The sequence below is a fragment of the Armigeres subalbatus genome, chromosome 3 (assembly GCF_024139115.2).
Source record: "Armigeres subalbatus isolate Guangzhou_Male chromosome 3, GZ_Asu_2, whole genome shotgun sequence".
Taxonomy (NCBI): Eukaryota; Metazoa; Arthropoda; class Insecta; order Diptera; family Culicidae; genus Armigeres; species Armigeres subalbatus.
In genome coordinates this window covers 322510687-322523343 of record NC_085141.1, presented here as the reverse complement: position 1 = coordinate 322523343, position 12657 = coordinate 322510687, and the positions used below count along the sequence as shown (strand labels likewise).

At 44.6% G+C, this 12657-nt stretch overlaps 1 protein-coding gene across 1 annotated transcript; it reads right to left on the bottom strand.

Annotated features, from left to right (window-relative positions):
* Positions 1-2547: 2547 nt before the first annotated feature.
* Positions 2548-6432, bottom strand: LOC134225477 (tubulin-specific chaperone D). The gene is made up of 3 exons (XM_062705580.1): positions 4642-6432; positions 4182-4586; positions 2548-4124 (listed from the first exon to the last, which is right to left on the bottom strand). The coding sequence occupies exons 1-3, from the start codon at positions 6305-6307 to the stop codon at positions 2719-2721; spliced, it is 3477 nt and encodes a 1158-aa protein (XP_062561564.1). The 5' UTR covers positions 6308-6432; the 3' UTR covers positions 2548-2718.
* Positions 6433-12657: the final 6225 nt, after the last annotated feature.

Here is a 12657-nt window from a genome sequence, read left to right as displayed (position 1 = left end):
TGAAATATATCTACGAAATACAACCGCATAACAATTAAAACAAACTTTTTTTTTCAAATAATTTGATAAATGATTTGAAAACTGAGAAGGTAATGAAAAAAAAACTGTGTTATCATTTTTATAATAGTTAAAGATAATGTTAAACATTTTGTCTATAGTAGGAGGGGGATGTGTGGTATAGAATCTGTGCGATATGAATACCCTTACAATAGAGATGTCAATAGTAGCATAACATTCATCCACTAAGCCACCCACCGTTAGGCAACATTCACCTCAACGGATGCATCACCCAGGGCTCAGCATGCCATGATTCCTCCTCTTTCTCAGCTCGACCATCAGCATGAACACACGCCATTTCCTAGCCAACCTCGCGCTCCGTTACCAGTGACCAGCCGAACACGGACCAGCGGAATGGCAAACTCCGCAGAGCCGTGCTCCAGATGGATCAGGTAAAGCTGGTTGCGATATCTCCTCGCCTTGTCGTGACGAGCGATCTTGTGCACGGCTACTGGCTTCAGTCCGCAACTTTCAAGCTCTGCTTGGAGCTCTTCCTCCTTCATGTCGTGAAGTCCTCGCAGCAAAGCCTTGAGCGGCTTCGTGCCGGGGTGGTACCGGGGTGTAGTACTCATACTTGTGGACCTCAAGGAACTCCACGACGGATTGATGATGGTCCTTGTTTGCCGGCATCACTTTCACGCCCTCACTGCAGAGCCGAAAAGTACATTTCAGCCCCTTAGCGATCAGCTGGCGAATTTTTGGGCGTAAATCAGGCGGATCGCCCTTCACAAACACGGGCGGGCACTTCTCCTTCCGCTCCGGTTGCAATTGCGGCAGCTGCGATTGCTGCTTCTTCCTCTTTTTCGGCGAATTGCCGGCGTCATCAAGCGGCAACGGCGAGAACACGTTACTCTGCAAAAGCTGCTTGGAGGGGTTACCCGCGCCTCCAAAAGCAGTGCGCTTAGGCACTTTTCCAGCGACCGAATCGGCCACCGAGTCTCCCATGACGGGTCCGGGAGAAAATAACGCCAACGCGACGAAGCGAAAACGTAAACAGCGAACGAACGAGAAAAAACACTTGGAAAAAATGCGCGAGCAAAAAACACGTCCGTACGTGCTGCTGTCTCAGCCTGCCGTGTGCGTGTGTGCGTGTCTGCTAGCTCAAACTGTAATGACTCGCACTCGCTTCTTTTATACCCGATGGCCTGTGACTCAAAGTATTCTGATGTCCGTGTTAGGAATCCACGGGACTGGTGGCATATGAAATTTTTACTGGTTCTGAAAGAATTGAAATTTTCAATAGCTTATCGTTTATAATCTTACGTTTCAATGAAATTGGCAAAGATAAAGTCGCTAGTAACGTTGGAAATCTTCCCTTTCAGCGTAACGCTCTTGATTTCCAAAAAATCTAAATGACACCCAGTATACTAAAGAAAGACGTATGTTCGGAATCCTAACTGAAGAAAATAATCCGTGGAATCTGCCCTTCCAAAGCAGATCAAAGCTGCAAATTTATTAGACATTATTAATAAACCTTCGTTTTAATTGACAATAAACTTACAGTTAGTTTCTTCACGTTTTTCCTCGTGCGGATATGATACACTCTTTTGACCGTATAAGCTACGACAACTAGCTCCTAGCTCCTGCACTTTGCGAATAATATCGTTAAGTTAGATCGAGGTTTTATTAAAGGGGATTAACTTACCAATTAAGTTTGCTAGCACTTCTAATTTATAGCTTTATTTGTAGAAAATTCAATGTGCTACGTCGTTCTAAATTTAGGTAAATAGAATAACAAATTTATATATAAATTCTTTTCCAAGAACAGATTAGGCACACTGTACCTGGTATTTGAAAACAAATAGAAAGTTTCAGAGTTCTTCTAACTGTTGATTAATATCAGATTTTAAAGATAATTCGATTGCTAATAGCATTTACAAAACGTGACTTTCAATACTATTAATATGAATCAATGGTAACAAATTGTATGACGTGTTGAACTGTCATCTACACGTCCCTATTCTATTCATCGTCGTTCGGCAGTGATGCCAAAGTTGCTGTCCGCAACAACGTAAGTCCTACGTCGCACCCCCCCCCCCCCCCCCCTTTCGTTCAATGCCTCATAAGGTTTAGCGTAAGTTTTGACGATTCCAACAAATAACTCAAAATCGATAAAATCCCGAATGGGACAGTTATGCCGCACACGGCAGTTCAACCCGGCGGCATATAATGAACGTCTAACGGTAGGCGTAGCCTAGTGTTAAGACACTACGACACTTCAGACACAAAGACTTAAGACATCTTAGTGTCGCAGATTGGCCGTGGCCCGGGGATACGTTGATAATAACATAATAACAGAATACCAAGAAGCGTTGAAACTTCATTGATCGAATATTCGAATGGCTCAAAAACTTTCTATCACTACTTTCACTTTCTATCACTTTCTATCACTACGTCAAAAATATCGTTCCAGAAATAAATTTGCTAAAATAATTTAATTCGATCCAAGGGCCTTCGTATAAATCAAATAATCTTAACATATTAGTTTTGGTTAGCGTGGCTATATTTCGCTCAAATGTGCGTTATCACTAGTTGTCAAAAAGCGCCTTTAATAATGCAAAGCTTCAACATTTATTATAGACATGATATATAATTCATGCCGATCATTCGTCCGAATACCAGAATGCATTGTAGGAATGACTCCCCAGCGAGTGCTTCCACTTACTTCTTGACTCTTGCAATCGGTGGTTTGATCCCCATCAGCACGCACAGCTGATTGCGAATCTTCCTGGCTTCCTCCAGCTCACCATCCCATTTCTCCTCGCTCAGGCAGGCCAACACTTCGTCCAAGTTCTCCTCCGGAATGCACGTTTGATCCCCGTACACTAGCAAGGTTTCGTACATTTTGAGAGCCGTTTCCCGCCGAATGTTGACGCACAGCATGCCCAGGTACATGACCAGCCTGCTGAGTACGCGCTTACAGATCTTCGGAGCGAGCATGAGCGCACAGTACGCCGGAATCGAGTTCAGGTGCTTCTTGCTGTGCGCGATGAGATCGTTCATCAAGGCAAAGATTGCTTCCGCGAATTCCGATGGGGAATCCTCTGCGAGAAGAAGAGACGAGTTCGAGGAAGATGAGAGGAGCTCGGAGATGAATTGGAACGTTGATGACATGACCAGTGGATCCTTGGTGGCTTTCTCTTGCAAGATTCTCCGAACGGTATCGCCGAATTGTGGAACGAGCGATTGATGGTTTTTGAGGTATTCATTCATAACCTTGGACGCACAGCTGTGCAAGGATTCTGTTGGGGCACCCACCGAAAGAATCAGTCCTCCAGCAATGCTGACTAAATACTCGGGGAAGTTCAAAAGCTGGATAATCAGCGGGAATGTGTGATGTGGGAATAGCCACAGAATTTCTGAATTGTCTTGCGGAAAGATTTTTTTTAGTTCTTCTCTGTGAGTTATGTGCGGGATTTCCGGTTCATGGTAGATCAGTGCAACGAATAACTTCCCTGCAACGGCACGTATTTTATCAATTCGCTCCACTGACTGTTTCGCAATGGCAATCATCGCACGTTGCACTTGATCTGGTTTCAGGAGGTGCGAAGGACAAGTAGTCAAAAACTGGAACAATGCGTTGACTCCTGCTTCGCGAACCCACGAACCGATATCGCCACGGTTATCGATGGCGTATTCTTCCAAAGCTCTTAAATAGATGCTGTAGACTTTTCCCAGATCCAACAAACCACTCTCGAAACCAACCGTTTGTACAATGTTGGCAAGACCTTTGATACAATCGCGTCTCATTTCTGAGTGGTTGTACCCGACGGCGTACATCTCGGGAAGAATAGTTTTGTCATCGATGGTGGCCACAATTTCCTCCAGTTTCAGTAGAAGCATGAACTTCGGTAAGGAACCGAGAGCTGAAACGATTCCCTGTGCCTTGTGCTCCATCTGGGTGTCTCGTAGGTCTTTTATATAATTATCGATGAGAGAGACCAGTTTGGCCGGATCTTCATCGCGATAGTAAGTTGAACAGAAAGAGGAGAATGCACTAATAGCAAGTTCGCGAGTAGTTGTCTTTTCATCTATGATTGACTCGTCTAGCAAAAATTGCCAAGATTCTAGAATAAAAATGAAATATTAGCAGAGGGTATCTGATAAATCTCGATCATACCTACCAATCTGCTCCGGAGTCAACGTAAGTTTAGCATCGCTACAATTTTTGATGAAACTTGCGCAGCCATGCTTCATATAGGTACCACTCATCCCTTTAAACTGGCCCCGTTGACGGAATTTGATCACCAACTGTCCCCCACGCTCGATCACTTCGCGCGAAATGAACGATTCTCCTGTCGCTGGTTGCTCACCCTGCAGTCGTTCCAATGACAAAATAATCTCTCCTATGGCTAGTGTAGCACCATGCCGGGCGTTCAGATCGGTTGTTTCCGTTAAATCGAACAATTTGGGAAGTATAACATCACGCATGTATAGCGGATCGCGCTTAGCTAAATTACTTAGTGCTTGGGCTGATAATTCTCGGATGTTGGTATCCCAGTGGTTGATCTTTTTCTCAATTAGATGATCTAAAATTAAAATAAATGAAAAAATCTCGCATTTAAACCAACTTTATAAACCAACCTATCAATTTCCTTCTGTATTCATCGAATTGTGCAATAAAATCACTAATCTGCAAGAAAGCATTGCTCCTCACAGCGACCGAAAAGAAATCTGCCATAGTGAGAATGTCGATTCCGTGAGGAAAATTTCCCAATCGCCCAACACTTTCCTGAAACGCAGCCGATGCCGCTCTTCTACAGTTGATTTCCCTGTCAAAAACCGTCGTCACCAGCAGAGCGGACGCGATGCGTTCCACAAACGGTTGCAAAATCGCGGGATGATAAGCCCGAGCGAAAGCCCAGCTCATGTAGCATGCAGCATCCCGAATGTTCTGTCCCACATTTCGGTAGCCTTGGATTTCGTCGTACACCAACGCTTGCAGCAAAAGAGGAACGATTTCCGGAAGCCGTGCCGGAAGTAAGAGCCCCCGTTTGGCAAGTTCGGCCAATGCCAGACAAGCACCGTGCCAAGCATCATCTTGTTCCAGCGGATTTATCAACTCGATAACCGAGGACACGACTTCATCACCCAGTGCTTTCGGTAAACGATTCGTAATACGGCCAATACCTTTGGCAGAACTCCAACGCACAATTGTTGAACTTTCTTTCAATCCCAATAGCAGCCGCTCGATAATTTCCTCAATCTGCGTTGGTACCTCATCATCATCATCTTCTTCACCTTCATCTGGAGAGGAGTCGTCCGGTTTTGGTGCTTCCGATTGCAATGAAGCAGTCGTAACAGTCTTCTGAACGTTAGCCAACAATGAACGAGCCCCTCGTTGGTATCGCCATTTGGCTATTCTTGGAGGAAGCAGAACAAGTCCAATCCTCTGACCGATCTTGATGCAAATTTTATAGATTTTGAAATTTTTTGATATTGTGTCATAATCTAGATTGAGTACCCATTGGCCAAGTTTTTCCACATATGGAAGAAGATCCTCACGCTTTCCTTGCTTCAAAACGCATGCCACTCCCGCAAGTGGTCCAATTTTTGGGTCCAAAATCACGTCCGTACAGGAGGTGGCCCAATCAAGAAATTCTCCCAAATAAACTTTCTTCACGTCATTCCTTATGAGGAACTTTGAAGTCAGAAACGCTCCTACCGGAGTGCAACTGTCGTCTTTCAAGCAATTTTCTTTACAAACTTCGTAAATCCTGTCCATTGTACTTCTCTCTCCCTCGTTGGAATCCAGCCGACTCAAATCAAACGGGTTTAGGACTAGAATCGATAGCCATAACAAGCAGACAAAGCGCGTTTCCCAGTTTTTCCAATCTTCAAGTTCCTGTTGCTCCAAATATCCCAGCACAAAGCTTAAATGCCTAATTTCGTGGGGCAAATACTTCAGGAATGCCTTAAAAGTCCGCACTTTACTGATCTGGTACAGATACTTGGCGGCCCTGTGTTTCACCACCTGGCTCCGATCCACGTCCAATATGTAACCCAACGTTTTCTCCACCAACTCCTCTAGGCTCCCGTCCAACAGATGCGGCTGCTCCTGATACTTGGCCAGCAGTTCCGAATATTCCTCATACGCCTCTTCAAATCTGTCTTCGGCTGCCAGTTCTGCTGCCGGCAGCTGTTCGATCAACGTCAACACCCGCGCCTTATCCTGGCTGTCGAACGCGTCCAGCATGTTCTGCGGCCCATCGTCGGGGTTTTTGCACTCATCTGCTACGGACTCTACCATTTTTCGCGAATTGCAGATGACAATGCACCTGGAAACACCCAATTTTCACAACAGTTGCGTGCAGAAAAACTTATTTATACGCAGCGGTAGCACGAACGGGAAAGTTTTTGTTGTTGTTTTATGAATATTTCAAGAAACGTCAAAATTACGAAAACAAAAATAATAGCCACAGTTGATTTTAATTTTGAAAATCTAGCTTGTACTGAGATAAAAGCGTAAGTCACAAGTAAGCCAAGTACGCCAAGTAGGTCTCCGTCTCTTCAGGTCTCTTCATTTGCCTTTTCACGAGACGTTTAAAATCTGCTGATTTTATCATCGATTGACAATTCACAGTTCTTCTATGAAAGTGACAGCTTCGGGTTTGCGGGCCTGTCCAGTGGTTGTAAACAAGTACAGTCTCGGCAGTGTCACATGAAAAGGCCTACACGAATCCAAATGAAAATAAGAAGAAGACACACGACGGACGATGTTAACTTTGACAGATCAAACAGCACAGCATATAGGAAGATAATCTTAAAATGCTTATTTATATTTAAATAATAAATTGACCTTTTCCGTCAGAATTCTTTATTCGCTCAATCGATTCTTTGCCGGTAGGTATCGTGTTCCAAAGAAATTTCTTTTTCTATCCCATTCGCATGTTAAATTCCGTATCCACCTGGAAAGAACAAAAAAAAATTGGCATTTGTGAGGTTCTCACACAAAGTAATGAGTGCTGTCACTTTACTTCCGGAAAAATGTTCTGCTCGACTATTCCAAAGTACACAGAAAAAAATGTTGAAAAAAATGTAGTCTACGAAATAACGTTTACCATGTTTTTTTTTCTGTGTAGAAGTGACATTTTGCTCCATGCAGATCAGTTGTCAAAATTCTAGGAAGTTTTTTTTCAAATAGGCCTAACTGTATTTGACCTTGAAATTTGAAACGACTCCTACTCTCTCTATTCAACTATTCAACTATACGACTCCTACTCGTCATGCGTTCAAATGACGTTACTACCTGATAGATCGCAATCTATTCTTTCTGTTGGGTGAATTAGTTGCTCAAAATAGTTTGAATTAAGCGGAAAATCGCAATTCCAAAAATGAAGGTTAGAATCAATTATACGCCCATTTGAAAAAAGTTCCGCTTTAGAATAATGATCAAAATATTCCATAACTTCTCTACTTTTTAGGTCGATGTAGTATTCAGTAGCTGTTATCCAATTCTAAAAGATTTCATCACTCTAGATATAAATATATCAACAATAATTACACCAATCCTACATGAATTGGGGGCAGCAGGGACTATGTCCAAGGGCTTGACGATCCCTCCCCAGGCCATCTGCGAGTTGTGGGGCTTGCCTAGGATGTGGTGGGGTTTGACAGTGGGCCCTGTTAAACCTCTATAAAAAGCTGCATGTATCCGCAAGTAGGCTCCACCAAAGCGACCGTGTGCCGCTCAAAGCGCACAAGCCCAAGTCCTGGTGTTAGGTGGGACGCTAATCAGCCCTGACACGACTGCCCTCCGACGAGACAGGAGGTTTGCGCAGGCCCAATAAGCTGCCTAGAAAACCAATCATTACGAACAATATAAGAGATAATGCGACTCGATATAATCGGCAGAGACCTAGGCGACGAATACAGGATCACGATTGGAAGCTTGGAACATGGAATTGCAAGTCGCTAGGTTTCGCAGGTTGCGACAGGATGATCTACGATGAATTACATCCCCGCAACTTCGACGTCGTGGCGCTGCAGGAGATTTGCTGGACAGGACAGAAAGTGTGGAAAAGCGGGCATCGAGCGGCTACCTTCTACCAAAGCTGTGGCACCACCAACGAGCTGAGAACCGGCTTCATAGTGCTGGGTAAGATGCGCCAACGCGTGATTGGGTGGCAGCCAATCAACGCAAGGATGTGCAAGCTGAGGATTAAAGGCCGTTTCTTCAACTATAGCATCATCAACGTGCACTGCCCACACGAAGGGAGACCCGACGACGAGAAAGAAGCGTTCTACGCACAGCTGGAGCAGACATACGATGGATGCCCACTGCGGGACGTTAAAATCGTCATCGGTGACATGAACGCACAGGTAGGAAGGAGGAAATGTATAGACCGGTCATCGGACCGGATAGTCTGCACATCGTATCGAATGACAACGGCCAACGATGCATAAATTTCGCAGCCTCCCGCGGAATGGTAGTCCGAAGCACCTTCTTCGCCGCAAAAATATCCACAAGGCCACATGGAGATCACCTAACCAAGAAACGGAAAACCAAATCGACCACGTTCTAATCGACGGTAAATTCTTCTCCGACATCACGAACGTCCGCACTTACCGCAGTGCGAATATTGAATCCGACCACTACCTCGTTGCAGTATGCCTGCGCTCAAAACTCTCGACGGTGTACAACACGCGTCGAAGTCGGACGCCGCGGCTTAACATTGGGCGGCTACAAGACGGTAGACTAGCCCAAGAATACGCGCAGCAGCTGGAAGTGGCACTTCCAACGGAAGAGCAGCTAGGCGCAGCATCTCTTGAAGATGGCTGGAGAGATATTCGATCCGCCATTGGTAGCACCGCAACCGCTACACTTGGCACGGAGCCCCGGATCAGAGAAACGACTGGTATGACGGCGAATGTGAGCAGTTAGTGGAAGAGAAGAATGCAGCATGGGCGAGATTGCTGCAACACCGCACGAGGGCGAACGAGGCACGATATAAACAGGCGCGGAACAGACAAAACTCGATTTTCCGGAGGAAAAAGCGCCAGCAGGAAGATCGAGACCGTGAAGAAACGGAGCAACTGTACCGCGCTAATAACACACGAAAGTTCTATGAGAAGTTAAACCGATCACGTAAGGGCCACGTGCCACAGCCCGATATGTGTAAGGACATAAACGGGAACCTTCTTACGAACGAGCGTGAGGTGATCCAAAGGTGGCGGCAGCACTACGAAGAACACCTGAATGGCGATGTGGCTGACGAAGATGGCGGTAAGGTGATGGACCTGGGAGAACGCGCGCAGGACATAATTCTACCGGCTCCGGATCTCCAGGAAATCCAGGAGGAGATTGGCCGGCTCAAGAACAACAAAGCCCCTGGGGTTGACCAACTACCAGGAGAGCTGTTTAAACACGGTGGTGAAGCACTGGCTAGAGCGCTGCACTGGGTAATTACCAAGATTTGGGAGGAGGAAGTTTTGCCGCAGGAGTGGATGGAAGGTGTCGTGTGTCCCATCTACAAAAGAGCGATAAGCTGGATTGTAGCAACTACCGCGCAATCACATTGCTGAACGCCGCCTACAAGGTACTCTCCCAAATTTTATGCCGTCGACTAGCACCAACTGCAAGGGAGTTCGTGAGGCAGTACCAGGCGGGTTTTATGGGCGAACGCTCCACCACGGACCAGGTGTTTGCCATTCGCCAAGTACTGCAGAAATGCCGCGAATACAACGTGCCCACACATCATCTATTCATCGACTTCAAAGCCGCATATGATACAATCGATCGGGACTAGCTATGGCAGCTAATGCACGAACACGGTTTTCCGGATAAACTGACACGGTTGATCAAAGCGACGATGGATCGGGAGATGTGCGTAGTTCGAGTTTCAGGGGAATTCTCGAGTCCCTTCGAAACCCGCAGAGGGTTACGGCAAGGGGATGGTCTTTCGTGTTTTCTATTCAACATCGCTTTGGAAGGTGTAATACGAAGAGCAGGGATTAACACGAGTGGTACAATTTTCAATAAGTCCGTCCAGCTATTTGTTTTCGCCGACGACATAGATATTATGGCACGTAACTTTGAGAAGATGGAGGAAGCCTACATCAGACTGAAGAGGGAAGCCAAGCGGATCGGACTAGTCATCAACACGTCGAAGACGAAGTACATGATAGGAAAAGGTTCAAGAGAAGACAATGTGAGCCACCCACCGCGAGTTTGCATCGGTGGTGACGAAATCGAGGTGGTAGAAGAATTTGTGTACTTGGGCTTACTGGTGACTGCCGAAAATGACACCAGTAGAGAAATTCGGAGACGCATAGTGGCTGGAAATCGTACGTACTTTGGACTCCGCAAGACGCTCCGATCGAATAGAGTTCGCCGCCGTACCAAACTGACAATCTACAAAATGCTAATTAGACCGGTAGTCCTCTACGGACACGAGACCTGGACGATGCTCGTGGAGGACCAACGCGCACTTGGAGTTTTCGAAAGGAAAGTGCTGCGTACCATATATGGTGGGGTGCAGATGGCGGACGGTACGTGGAGGAGGCGAATGAACCACGAATTGCATCAGCTGTTGGGAGAACCATCCATCGTTCACACCGCGAAAATCGGACGACTGCGATGGGCCGGGCACGTAGCCAGAATGTCGGACAGTAACCCGGTGAAAATGGTTCTCGACAACGATCCGACGGGCACAAGAAGGCGAGGTGCGCAGCGGGCAAGGTGGATCGATCAGGTGGAAGATGACTTGCGGACCCTCCGTAGACTGCGTGGTTGGCGACGTGTAGCCATGGACCGAGCCGAATGGAGAAGACTCTTATATACCGCACAGGCCACTTCGGCCTTAGTCTGAATAAATAATAATAACATGAATTGCAAGTCCCCAATGTGCCCTACAATCTAGTACGGTTTGAAATTGTTATGTTACACAATCACCTTGCTGCAGTTTGGTTTGGCAACGAGGGTTGCTATGGGTGATGACGTGAGGTTTCGAGTGTTGATTTTGTTCAAGAAAACCATACTTTCAGTTTATTGACGACTTTTGCAACGCTCGCATCGGCGGACTTCTTTGGGATACGACATGACGCAGTTGGTAGGTGCACTTAAAATGGATGCTTGCCACATCCATGGAAGTGCAAATTTGGTAATCAGTAAGTATGATCTTTATTTGTTTTCCATTTTATACTTGAAAACAATATATATATATTTCGGAGCGAGCAGGACTCCGAGGTTTGCGAAAAAAAAAAAGAAAAGTTTCCGGAGCGAGCAGGACTCCGAGGGTGCAATTTTTATTAAGCTAAAAATGATTCCGGAGCGAGCAGGTCTCCGAGGCTTAAAAAAAAAGGTTTCCGGAGTGAGCAGGACTCCGAGGATTGTACAAAAAAAAAGTTTCCGGAGCGAGCAGGACTCCGAGGTGAAATACAAAAGTTTCTGTAGTAAGCAGATAACCGGGGCCGTGCGATAGCAACATTTTCTGGAGTGTGTTTGATTATGAATCCTGTTTAAAAAAAAAAAAGAGTAAATGAACCTTGAAATGAACTCATTTCGGCTCGAAGATAATAACAATGTGAAATGTAAAAAAAAATGACATAACATTGGAAATAATTTATTGGAAATGTATATTCAAATAAAGGGATTCATATAGAATGCTGGGACTGTAATAGGAAACAACAAGTGGATATTGAGTTCAGAGAATCTGGAATATAAACCTAGAAATCGCTATATTGTATATGCTATTAATCTATCGTTCAGATTATAAGTTTGAATTTGTAGATTGGAGATCATTGGGAGATTATATGAATGAGTCAATGAGTGAATTAAGTTATGAGATTTGTGAGAAACTTATTCCATATTTTTGCAAAATGATTCTATTGTTGGGAATTACAAGATCATTTTATTTATTGATTTTAAAGTTTAAGTGGGGAGTCTGGAATTTGATTTGGAAATTGGAATCGACATAAGTTAGGAATAACATATTGGAATCTAAGGCCAGATTTGGAAGTTGTGACATAAATAAGTAAACTAGAGAAAAACTAAAATGAATTGTGTTTCAAATATGACCTTATTTTGATTGTGGATGCGTATCGTAGTTTTAAAGGTCGAGCTATGCTCAGCGTTGATAAAAAAATCTTTGATAGAGTACTGATTGAATATCGGATTTGATGACGGTTTGAAAACTGATTTGGAGGTTAACGTGTTCAAATAAATCTATATATCCAATAAATCTCGGTGTTTGATGTCAATGAACCATTAGTTGATATCGCACTGATTTTTATCTATTCCAATGGAATGAAATTTGAATAAAAAAAACATATATTTCAAGATTTATGGAGTACAGAAGGAGAATGATGTAGTATTCAGTAGCTGTTATCCAATTCAAAAAGATTTCATCGCTATCAACAATAATTACACCAATCCTACATGAATTGCAAGTCCCCAATGTGCCCTACAATCTAGTACGGTTTGAAATTGTTATGTTACACAATCACCTTGCTGCAGTTTGGTATGGCAACGAGGGTTGCTATGGGTGACGACGTGAGGTTTCGAGTGTTGATTTTGTTTGAGAAAACCATACTTTGAGGCTGTGAACCATTCCATCGATTCGTTTAACTTTTAGTTAAAATTTGACACTTCGATGGTTA

Bases quoted from the DNA above. Each gene is read 5' to 3' on its own strand.
- LOC134225477 (XM_062705580.1), bottom strand. From the start codon at position 6,307: ATGGTAGAGTCCGTAGCAGATGAGTGCAAAAACCCCGACGATGGGCCG. The intron at 4,587-4,641 runs GTTGGTTTATAA...TTTTAATTTTAG, and splicing joins ATACAGAAGGAAATTGATAG to ATCATCTAATTGAGAAAAAG. The intron at 4,125-4,181 runs GTAGGTATGATC...TTTTTATTCTAG, and splicing joins GTTGACTCCGGAGCAGATTG to AATCTTGGCAATTTTTGCTA.